The 12,861-nt window shown below is 39.4% G+C and overlaps 1 protein-coding gene across 7 annotated transcripts in view; it reads right to left on the minus strand.

Annotated features, from left to right (window-relative positions):
• Positions 1-12,861, minus strand: part of CSMD3 (CUB and Sushi multiple domains 3) — a 2,085,767-nt gene that overhangs the window by 493,456 nt on the left and 1,579,450 nt on the right. For all 7 annotated transcript variants that reach the window (XM_073679791.1, XM_073679790.1, XM_073679789.1 and 4 more), the window contains one exon: positions 380-504. In XM_073679791.1, the coding sequence (XP_073535892.1) occupies positions 380-504 (125 nt within the window). The remainder of the gene's footprint in view (positions 1-379; positions 505-12,861) is intronic.

Raw genomic sequence — 12,861 nt, forward strand, 5'->3', positions numbered from 1 at the left:
CAGATTGACAGCTTTCTGTGTACACTGTGCACAGGCAGAAAGCTGCCAATAAGTGGTGTGGGCAGGGTTATAGAGTGCTTAAAATTCAGAAAACTGGTAGATCTGCTGCAAATAAAACTGTGATTTTATCAAAATGACAGCAAGTAGCTCAGTAAGTGATGCTGGAATCAGGGTGTTTGACCCTACATCATGCTGTTCCCTTTAATTTTTAATACTTGGTCCAAATACAAACAATATAAAAGCATGTATCTGCTGTCATAATCTAAACATTGGAATCCTTGAACTATAGATATCACTTCATTGACTTCAATACATATATTTTCTTGCCATGGTAAGAAAACGAATGTGACAAGTGTTTGAGAATATCTTATGATCTTACTTGAATGCCTGCTCCCTCCGGCACAGAGATTTTCCATATACAGTTCAAATTGTTGTCATATGGCTCAGGGTAGCCAGGAGACAGAATAGTCCCCTTCCGCTTTGTTAAAATTCCACCACAGGGCACTAGAATGAAAAAGAAAATAGAAGACAATGTATATATAGTATTAGCTGACACTTATTACTATTTCTTACAATTTGTAAAGTATTTAATAGAATGTGACAGTTGAGTAGAACCATACAATACAGCTAAAAATTTTATACTATGTGGCATATATGAATAAAGGTTGGCATTTGTGTGAGTCGCTTAAAGGTGCAATTATACTACAAAATCAGAGGTCAGTTAAATAATATTTCCCTCCACAATCAAAACATCTCAGCTCAACAATCGAACAGATATCAAAAGTTGAAGGGTGTCAAAGTCCATTGACAATAGCCTTAATATGTTCTATTCTTTGAAGTTTAAACTTGGTGTAAAATCCTGTAAATAACCTGTAAAAGTGATGTACAAAAACTCTATAAAAATTATCTGCAAAAGTATATTGCGAAAAGCAATAAAATGACTGACAACCAGCATAAATTCATGAAAGATAAGTGTTGTCTAATATACGTGCTGGGTTTCTATTAGGAGGTAAGTGCAAATCTGGATGTTGGTCAAGTGGCTGATAGGATAAATCTGGACTTTGCAATGGCATTTGATACTGTACCACACAATAACCTTGCACTGAAGCTACATAAGCAGGGACTAGGGGGAACTATATGTACATGGGTAGAAAACTGGTTAAAGGACAGGAAACAAAGAGTCATTGTAAATGGTACATTCTCTAAATGGAATAAAGTCAGGAGAGGAGACCACAAGGATCTGTACTGGAAGCAGTGGGAACCATAAGGATCAGTACTGGGATTAGTGGGGACCACAAAAATCTGTATTGGCAGCAGTGGGAACCATAATGATGAGTACTGGGATTAGAGGGGACCACAATGATCTGTACTGGAAGCAGTGGGAACCATAATGATCAGTACTTGGAGTAGTGGGGACCACAAGGATCAGTACTGGGAGCAGAGGCAATCAAAAGGATTAGTACTGTGAGCAGTGGGGACCACAAGGATCAGTACTGAGAGCAGTGGGGACCACAAGAATAAGTATTGGGAGCTGTGGGGATCACAAGGATCAGTACTGAGAGCAATGGGGACCACAAGAATAAGTATTGGGAGCAGTGGGGATCACAAGAATAAGAATTGGGAGCAGTGGGGATCACAAGAATAAGTATTGGGAGCAGTGGGGATCACAAGAATAAGTATTGGGAGCAGTGGGGACTACAATGATCTGTGTTAGGACCAATTCTTTTTACTATATTAATGATGTTGTGCATGAGACTGAGAATAAATTATCTGTCTTTGCTGATGGCTCAAAGCTTTGTAGGATAATAAAAAAAGAAATAAATAGTAAAATATTACAAAATGATCTGGAATAAATATTTGCATGCCCAAAAATAAATATTTGCATGCAGATGATGCTTATTGTTAATAAATGTAGAGTAATACACCGCAGCCAGAGTAATCCTATTGCTGCATATACATTAAATGGAAATATATTTGAGGCTACAGAACAGGAGAAGGACATGAGTATTCTGGTTAGAAGTAATATAAGCAGCAGTACTCAATGTCAGGTGGCAGCAGAAGGAAACAAGATTTTAGAGTGTATAAAAATAGAGAGAAAATGATGTGATCCCAATGAATTGTTACTCCTGTATAAATCACTTGTAAGGCCACATCTTGAAAGTTTGGATCTTGAATAGGATAGTTTAAGCTGGTTCAGATGGGCAACTAGATTATTTCAAGGGATGGAGGCCTCTCATATGATGGGGGGTTGGAAAAGTTGGGCTTGTTTAGCTTAGAAAAAATACACCTCAGAGGGGATCTAATTTATATGCATAAGCAAATGTGTGGTCAACACAAAGGACAAGCACATAATTTATTACTTTGAAGGACCTTACAAAGGACTAGAGGAAATTCACAACGATTTCAATATCTAAATAGGCAAGGGTTTTTTACAGTTAGAGTAGTCAGACTTTAGAATGCCCGACCACAAGAGACAGTAAGACTTATTTATTTAAATAAGGTCTAGATGCTTTTCTCACAACAAAAGGCATTGTGGTTATAAGTATTCTAGTGATATAAAATGGTTATTTTGGCAAAAAAGGATGAATATAATGGACCCATTGCTTTTTTTTTACCTATGTAACTATGCAGCTATGCAACAATATTCTTTTAAATCTAAATCTTATGCTGTTTCTAGTGACCAGTCACTATTTTGCATAAGAAGATCTTAAACTGGAGCCATCAGACGCCTTAAATGTATGTGTCACAAGGAATTCAGAAATCATAAGCATTTTTATCCTTCTTTGCGACTGTTCACACTGCTCAAATGTGACATCGATTTTAAAGGGTATTTTGAATCAAAATCATTTTCAAATCCGTCAACAACCACATTTCCTAAAGTGTTAGAAATCCATCAGAACTCCTGCTGTTTCTGACTATTCTGTCTGCTGTTCGTCTCCCTTCGTCAAGAGCAGAGGAACACATGCCAGTCCCTAGTATGAATAAATGTGTAACTTTTATTAGTAATCATTAAAAAGGTAATTAAAATCAGGGAGAAAATAAGTAGACATGACTGATGCAGGGGAGTATGTAAAGTACATATATGCATAGAGGATGACCATTACATTATAGAAGTAATACCTGGTCTCTGTAATTACAATTGAACCATAGGTAAGCTATAATATCAATAGCTTATTTGGTACCAGTAAGAACACACAGCCAGGAAGGATAAATATCAAAATATTAAGCCATCCAACAATAAGAATATATACCAATCTGTGAGTTAACACACCAGACGCACGTTTCTCTGAGGTTTCATCAAGGGACCTTCTCTAAATGTTAGATTTAGCAGTAGGGAGAGGAAGAGGGTCATGCATGGATTCTTAAACCATGGAAAGGAGAGAAAGTATCTCAGGTAATAGAAGACAGATGATAGAAAAGAAGGAGAGCACATGGAGGGGAAATAAGTGCCGAATATAAGCTATACTGATAAATGAGCTATCTGACTCTTAGATCAGGCTACAACTTGCATATGAATTGGTCTGAAAATGAATGTAGGAATGAAAATTGTAGATTCAAATTAAGTGCAATTTTATTGACTAAAGGTAATCAGTGCAAATTTTAAAATCATTTAAATATTAAAGGGGTCCATAGCTTTTTAAAAAGTTGTCCTTTCAGTGTAAACATACACTAACTCTACATGGCAGCAAAGTGAAATCCTGCAGGTCAATATTTTGAACTTGTAGGCACCTTGTGCACCAAAACATGGCATCCCCATTAGAAATTGTATTATTCCTCAGCATTTTTTGGATTTTTAAAAAATGTCTTTGGAAAGAAAAACCAGGGTATTTTTTTTTATTTTATTTTATGTTTCAATTATATATTTTTCTCACTATATTACAGTTAGGTCCATATATATTTGGACAGAGACAACCTTTTTCTAATTTTGGTTCTAGACATTACCACAATGAATTTTAAACAAAGCAATTCAGATGCAGGTGAAGTTCAGACTTTCAGCTTTCATTTGAAGGTATCCACATTAAAATTGGATGGAGGGTTTAGGAGTTTCAGCTCCTTAACATGTGCCACCCTGTTTATAAAGGGACCAAAAGTGATTGGACAATTGACTCTAAGGTTATTTCATGGACAGGTGTGGGCAATCCCTTCGTTATGTCATTCTCAATTAAGCAGATAAAAGGCCTGGAGTTAATTTGAGGTGTGGTGCTTGCATTTGGAAGGTATTGCTGTGAAGTAAACATGCGGTCAAAGGAGCTCTCCATGCAGGTGAAACAAGCCATCCTTAAGCTGCAACCCAATTGAGCATGCATTTCACTTGTTAAAGACTAAACTTCAGACAGAAAGGCCCACAGACAAACAGCAACTGAAAACCACCACAGTGAAGGCCTGGCAGAGCATCAAAAAGGAGGAAACACAGCGTCTGGTGATGTCCATGAGTTCAAGACTTCAGGCAGTCATTGCCAACAAAGGGTTTTCAACCAAGTACTAGAAATGAACATTTTATTTACAATTATTTAATCTGTCCAATTACTTTTGGTCCCTTTAAAAACAGGGTGGCACATGTTAAGTAGCTGAAACTCCTAAACCCTTCATCCAATTTTAATGTGGATACCCTCAAATGAAAGCTGAAAGTCTGAACTTCAACTGCATCTGAATTGTTTTGTTTAAAATTCATTGTGGTAATGTCTAGAACCAAAATTAGAAAAATGTTGTCTCTGTGCAAACATATATGGACCTAACTGTATATCTTTTTGGCACTGTCTTTATATCTTATTTAAATAACAATTCTAATGATTCCTGTGTCTGTGGTTTCATTTATAGCTTTGCTGTATAGATGGGACTGAATTAGCACAGGACAGATTTATTGACAGCTCCATTGTGCTACAGGAGGCCTATATATGGCAAGACAAGAACATTAAACGCAATACAGATAAATAAGGCTTTGCATGTAGCAGCCCTATTTATTACTTCCTAATCTCTGTTAGAGGAATATACTTCGCCACCCAACCTACCATAGCCCATTATAATTTACGCCCAATTTTTATTAATTGCTGCATAAAGAGCAGGAATATAATACGCAAACAGTGCAGGAAGGAAGTTTCTACAATATGGCCACTCTCTGGGAACTTTTATTTATATCACCCAGCAAATAATCAAGATTTTATTTTATGCATGTTTGTAATCTCATTGCTATTGTTGGTATTATGTGTTTGTATTATAATCCTTATGGTGGAACTTTTCCTTTATTTCTGTACTTATCCTAAACAAAATCAAATGTTTCCCTGGGATGTTAAGCAGAGCAGTTAACCATCAGCACAAAGTCACTAAGCAAACTCTGCCTAATCAGTAACAGGTAATCTTTGCTTGATGTTAACACCGCGTTCACCGGGATAATGATACTGTATGCAAAAATAACAGCTGTAATGGAAAGCATTAGAGTTTGGTTAATTTCATGTTTTTTTCCTGATAACGTTTCATTATCTACAAATAACGGTAAAGACTTCTAAGCTGCACTCCTGAGATATCTGGGCAGTTTAATCAACGGAATATATTTAGCATATTTTAATTAGTTTATTTCCTATGTATCTCAAGAGCATTGGTACCTCAGTTCTGGAGTCTATTCCATAGGTAAAGATTCTCAAGGCTTAATTGCAGAACTTTGAGTATTATGTGTTCTTTAGTCTGAATTGATCAATTGTTTTTTTTATCTTGTTGGTCAGTCTATGAATTCAAAAAGTCTATGAACTGAATATATTATAAAACAAAGTATTGTGGATGTTACATACATGCAAAAGTAAGGTTAAACAAATATAGAAATTATTGAGAAAGACATAAAAGAAACTCATTTTGGGCACAAGTTTTGCTCACTACCAGTTGTATCATATAAATATTTTTTATCTCTTAAAACCAGGTATTGGTACAGTCCTGCTCATCATTATTGACACTCATGAAGCTTAAGTATATAATGTGTAATATCTCCTGACAAAAATGAATCAAGTGAAGAAGTTTTTTCGTATAGAGCCCTCATGTTAAATACAAAAGAGCAAAATAAAAACAATAATTTGGAGGGAAAAATAGAAAAACCTAAAACTTGCTGTGTCATTGGTATTGGCACCCTTTACATTAATATAGTTTGGAAACACATTTTGACTCGTCTGTGGCAAATCACAAAAGAGATTCATCTGTGATTAATTGTTGATGCCCATGTGACATGAATGATGACTTCAGTTTTTTAAAAAAACACATGGTAGGCCCTGTTCTTTTGTCACAATGGTGAAGACAAGGGAACTGCCTGAGGACATCAGAACTGCTATTATTAGCAAACACAACACTTCCAAAGGGGTATAAGGCCATCTCCAAAGATGTTGGTATCCCAGTTTCAACAGTACGCAATGTTATTAAGAAGTTTGCTAAGCATGGAACCGTCAAGAACCTCCCCGGACGAAGGGGAAAGAGGAAAATTGACAAAAGAGGTCTTCGAAGGTTGGTGAAAATGGTGGAAAAGGCCAACCTGGACAGTGTGGGGTCATGGTTTCAACCAGTACCATATGCCGCACACTAAACCAAGAAGATCTTTATGGGCGAAAGTCAAGGAAGAAACCATTGCTGAAGAAAAGACATAAAAGGAAGTCTGATCTTTGCCAAAGAGTACCTTGACAAACCACAATCCTTCTGGGAAAATGTTCTGTGGACAGATGAAACAAAAATAGATCTTTTTGGCAATGCAAGGCAACAGTTTGTTTACAGATGGTGCAATGAAGCTTATAAGGAAAAGAACACCTTACCAACAGTTAAGCATGGTGTAGTATCCATAATGCTATGGGGTTGCTTTGCTGCTTCTGGTACTGGAGGCCTTGAACATACCATGGGAATCATCAAATCAGAGAATTATCAAGAGATTTTAGAGCGAAATGTCCTACCCAGTGTAAAAAAACTTGGTTTGAGTCAAAGATCATGGGTCCTCCAGCAAGACAATGACACAAAGCACACATCCAAAAGTACACAGGAATGGTTGAAAAAGAAAAAATGGACTGTTTTAAAATTGCCAGCAATGAGTCTTGACCTCAATTTCATTGAAAATCTTTGGGGTGAGCTGAAATCTGCCATTGGGAAAAAGAACCCCCTGCAAACATTAATGAGCTTGAAGAAACCGCAAAGGTAAAGTGGGAGAAAATTCCAGCTGAGAAGTGCAAGAAAATTATATAGATGGCTACAAGAAACGTTTGGAAGCTGTCATCAATGCCAAAGGGTCTGCAATCAAGTATTAATTAGGGGTGACTTTACTGCTGCACATGCTGTTTATTCCGTTTTTTCTTTGAAATTGCAACATAGTAGTTGTGAAACAATGTTTTATTGTTGTATTACTTTGTAACACTAATTAAAAAATCCTGAGTGTTAGGTGTTTGTTGGATTAGAAATGGGTCCAGAACCTTCTGTGGTCTCCTATTCTGGTCCAGCCAGGGCTGATGCTACTCAGCATTGTCGTCAGTCCCAACACCTAGCTGGTCCATGAGAAGTACAGGTTGCCTTTTGGGCCTTTGTGCCTAGCAAAATGAAGCATAGGTTGCGGACGGAGACAGGGCTGTTAAAGTCTAAGTCCAGGTTTCTCTGTACTAAGCATGCCCGTGACATGGCGGACCGTGATTGTTGGTTTGGGAGTCAGCTGATCCGGTGACCTGGCACCGCCTGATTGGTCGCGGGTGACGTCACCAATGGTGCAATGGTGGGCAGGGCTTAATCTTTAAAAGGCCCGCCCACAAACATGGCGGCACGCTCTGATCATTGAGCAGTGATGCTGTTGTGTGGATGCTTGGCCTATAGAGCTCCACGTGTGCTTTAGTTGAAATAGGCAGTTGTAGCTGAAATAGGCAGGCTAGTGGAAATAGGCAGGTAGCTTGGCCGTACAGACTGGCTCCGACTAGGGGGTCGCCACACACCCCGAGCAGTCTGCAAACGCCGTATTCCCGATGCCACCTGTGAGCCACGTGGAGCGATTTCCCTCAGTCCGGTAGCACGCCGGCTGAGAGCGTTTACATGCCGGCGTGAGTCATACACGCATCTCAGCGCCCACTGCGTAGTCCCTGTGTAGTTAACAGGACTACAGCTACTTCCCCGGTCGCACATCTCCCGTGCCGTTAACGGAGATTGAGCAAACCACTATACCCATTCCCGTGTGCAGTAACACAGAAGGGTTTATCATTTAAGTTGGTTGCTTTCCTTCTCACCCAGAAAGTGTTCAGCAGCAGTCCTCCTGCCTGCATTGCAGACCCCGGGGTTGGTTGCGTTCCATTATAATAAAGTTGTTTGCAACCGTCCTCCTAACACTGAGGCTATAACTTTCGTATATTTCCATTTGTTTCTGAAGATATTGTACAGTCTATGAAAAAAAAGGGATGCCAATAATGGTGAGCAGAACTATACATATTATTTTTTTGTGTTTTTTTGTTTTTTTTTCTACTGTAATTTTAGCTGCTGCTAACAGCATTCAGAGATATTAGTGTTAAGAGAATCTTCAGAAAATTGTGCCAGGAAATTTAATTTGCATCAAATTTATTGAATGTTAATTGAATGTTTGTTATAATACTGTAGGGTCTTTCTACGGTATAGGAATTAAAAAAAGATTAAAAAAATTAATACTCATTTCACTATTAATTTGTCCTTCCACAACAGCCCACCATCCAGTCTTTTGTGTAGCTCTTGTAAGCCTCTTTTTTTCTGCACCACATGCAATGTTTTCTTCTTCCATCTTCACTCTGCACCAGCGCTTTTGGGATTCAGTAGGTATCTGATATCACAATATGTATTGCCCAAAGACTAGTCAACACCTCAGGTGACACGTCATCAGAAGCTTACTCGGTGCCCAGTCCAGAAGATGGCTTTGCACGGGGTGCAGAAGAAAAGAAGAGAGAGGAAAGAACTTCCAAGGACTGGACTGCTGGATATGGGGTAGGACAAGTGAGTGGTCATGTATTATTTTATTTTTCACCTTTTTCCCAGCACTCTACAAATCAGAAAATTTGAGGCTGGCCACAAAGTGAGTCACAAGAATTTGGATTCAGGAGAATCTGAACTTTTTGTAAAATGACCAAATTGTTTTGTTCATCTCTGAAAAATATGTATTGTCTGAAACCTGCCTGACTGCACTTAGAGATGTGATTCATCTCTATCTAATTCAATCTTTTGAAATGTGTAAAATGGCAGCAGACATTTTAGGCGATTTGTGAAGCAAATGGCAAACTGTTCAAATTCTCTGACTTTTGCGAATTTCTAAAAATTCAAGAAAAATTTATTTATCATTGAATCGATTTGTTCAGGTCTAAGCATCGGGCAATTGTCTATTTGTAGCACAAAAAAAGTAAATTAAAAATATCTTAGCAGTCAAATCTATAAATCAAATGTGTTACATTTTATTGCTGTCCTTCTCATAATGGTATATATATATTAGGCTTCTATAATTCAGAGATGACTCTATGAATCTATTGAAAATTAATTCTCTCTTGAGTTTTATCTTTCTACTGGTTATTAAAAAATAGCCCATCTAGGTATGTTCTTTTCATCTAAATTTTTTAGCTGAAATCATGAATCTCCAAGATACTTTTGTATATTCATTTGTATTGAAAACTATAAAGGCCTTACTGCTATACAATAATAAAAAAATTAGATGGCTCATTTGGCTCTCAGAATTAAGCAGTAATAGAAAATATGTCTGTAAAATGATTGGTTATTATGGCTGCCGGAGAACTACCTTTTCTTTGTGTTAGTTAATGCATATAATCCTCTAACAATTAAAAATTGGCAAGACCGAGAGATGAGCACATTGTAGTAGATTGGACTCCCAAAGTATTTGAGCAGGACTTGTCAATTTTTTTCTATAAAGGCTTTACTAGTGTTATAGCAGAAGATGGAGTCCCTCAAGTTCAAAGACCCCATCTATGCTATATAAGTCTGACAGTTATTTTAGGTGAAAACAACACCAGTTGAAATGTTCCTTCTTGTATCAATAGCGTGTCTTCCCTGGCCAGATGTTTCTTCTTGTAGCAATAATGTGTTCTTGCAAGAAGATAACGTGGCCTTGCTAGCCAGATACGTCTAATTAAATATTTTAAAGCATACAGAAACTAGCTTTTTCGCTTGTTCAGCTAAACTGTATAATCGAACCATATATGGCAAATCCATTTCCTGCCTTCAGGGTGTATATTAACCCTGTGTTTGTAATAAAGTTTAGAGCATGTTTAGACACAAACATCCTGTCCTGTGTCTCATTCTCTCCGATATCGTAATCCAAAGGATAGAAGACCCAGAATGCAGTGACGACAGCTGGCGCCTCGAACAGGGACCTTGAGTTAATCTACCCAGGGGTGCTCGACCGGTCCGAGACGTGGGAGGAGCGAAGCTCTCTGTTGGTGATATATACAGCGCTGAGGTAAGAATAACTGTTATATTCTACCTAATTATATCACTGGATAGAAGAGACTCCCTCACCCCCGAGCGGTCGGCTCCCCAGGTAATTCGCAGATTGTTGTCTGGCTCAGGTCCCTTTGAACCAGTATAATCTCCCTAAGATAAATTGACAGTCTTGTCTTCTATCCTTTGGAGAACTTAAGAATGAAAGTATGGATCCGATGATTGTGTTGTGGGTGTGTCTCGGAATTGGTGTTTTTGGTCTGTTTTTCTGGCTGGCGTATAAGTCCTGGAAGGCTAGTAGTGGAATGGTTCAGATACCTTTGTGGCCCATTGTCTAAGTGACCATTGTCTAAGTGACTGAGGAGTCTCTTCTAGGTGAGGAGAACCAAAAGAATGGGGAACCAAAATGCCAAGGAAGGCATTATAGCCAAAGACTTAGTAGTACGCAGAGAAGGGAAACAGGCACTGATTGGACTTGACAAAATACTGTGTAAAGCGGGAATGAATGAAAATGGAGAGATGAATGGAGAGAAATGGAAATCCTTCTCTAACTCCTATCATGGATGGCTGAAAGATAAGGGTCTGTTGAAGACAGTGGATGTATGGATGAATGCATGTGCTTATTTTGAAGGAAAGAATTGAAGAACTAGGAGACGGATGTTACAGACTGACAAAAGCCGGAATGACAGATTTTCCTCCCTGTCCGCTCCCGAGGTCACCCCCACCCCAGTATCAGAATTCCCAGGAACCCAATTGTTGGGTTTGCCCCAGACGTGGACAGCAGAATCCCTTGACAGTAGACATCTGTGTGGCATGTGGAGGACCGAGACCCCACCCAGCTAGACTATTCCCAATGAGGACGGTAGTTGTGCCAGGAGCACCGGGAGCAGTAGCAGCAGCAGCAGCAGCAGTAGGGGATGCAGTTGTTCCTGGTCAGGAAGCTCGTACAATGTTAATGTATAGACCATGGAATCGCTCAGAGCAGTTGGCGTTGATCTCCCAGCTGCCAGACCCATCCCAGTCCCCTATGGGTTTTGCCAGAATGATAAGAACCATACAGGATACGTTCAATGCAACTAGATCTACAGGGGGTAATTAAGGGAAAATTGGCAGATGAAGCCCGCTATGATAGGTTGATAGATGAGACAAAAAAACAGTATGCCAATAGGACCGGACCCGTAGATGCAGAATCTAATGCAGCAGCCGGAATCCTATTCGCAGCAGCGTTGGTAAAGGCATGTAAAGACAGACAGGCAGAGAGGCAGGTTACACTAGAAAACCGGGTTCAAGGTAAGGAAGAAGACCCCAAAGATTACTTTTGGGCACTAAAGAGAACTTGGTCAGAAATGGGATTTATTCCTGAAAATAATACTAGTGAGAGGGTATTAGCAAGTGCTTTCATGAATGGACTAAAGAAAGAGATTGCAGAGAAGGTAAAAGCAAGTAGACCAGACTGGAGATCAGTGAAAGCAGAGGATTTGGCTAGAATAGCCCAGGGGGCACAGCATGACATAGCGCAGGCAAAGAGAGCTGCCAGAGTACACATAGTAGAGACTACCCCTAGAAACAACAGAGACAAAGGACGGAATGCAGGAGGGGGACAGAAACTGTGTTACGGATGTAAAAAGCCAGGACATTTTAGAAAGGACTGTAGTACCAACCCGTATCCAAATGCTCGGAGTACGGGTCCTCCAGCTGACCAAACAACGCCCCCATAGGATGAGGGTAGCTTGCACATGAACCCCGTCATCTCCTTACCCCCAACTCCCAGTTGTATAGTGCAGTTAAACCTACCAGGGGGACATGAAATCGATTTCCAAGTAGATAGGGGGCCGACAATTCAGTAATTACGCAAGGTGATTGGTCATACACTGACACTGATTTTTCACATCATGTCATTGCCACCCCCTTCAATTCCCCGTCTATCCTGCTTCCTGTCACTAAGAGAATTCCCCTGCAAATTCAAGGAGCTACTGTACATAGCCAGCTCATGGTATCGCCCCGAGGCCAATGTAATCTTTTGGGAAATGATGTGTTGCCCAATTACAAGCACATATTGAATATCATCACGATGGCACTGTCACCATGACCACAGGTTTAAAACCAAGTACCCTTTTCAAAATTATGTCACTAGATATTGCCAGCACAGAAGAGACAAATGAGTTTCCCCCGATTTTGGAGCATGCTGTGCCACATGATTTTTGGGCCTCAGACAAAACAGATGTTGGTAGGTTAAGAGTTCAACCAGTAATGGTAAAATTAAAACCAGGAGCAATCTTACCTCAACAGAGGCAGTATCCCCTTAGCTCGGCTCAGGAGAATGCCATAGCCCAGCAAGTCCAAACATTACTACACAGAGGAGTCCTAGCCAAAACCCAGTCCCCTTGTAACACTCCCCTGTTCCCAGTAAAGAAAAAGAGTGTGCCAGGACAACCAGCCGCATATAGAATGGTCCATGAC

Source organism: Phyllobates terribilis, unplaced genomic scaffold (genome assembly GCF_046119375.1).
Source record: "Phyllobates terribilis strain yellow unplaced genomic scaffold, ASM4611937v1 Scaffold_4__5_contigs__length_816908805, whole genome shotgun sequence".
NCBI lineage: Eukaryota > Metazoa > Chordata > Amphibia > Anura > Dendrobatidae > Phyllobates > Phyllobates terribilis.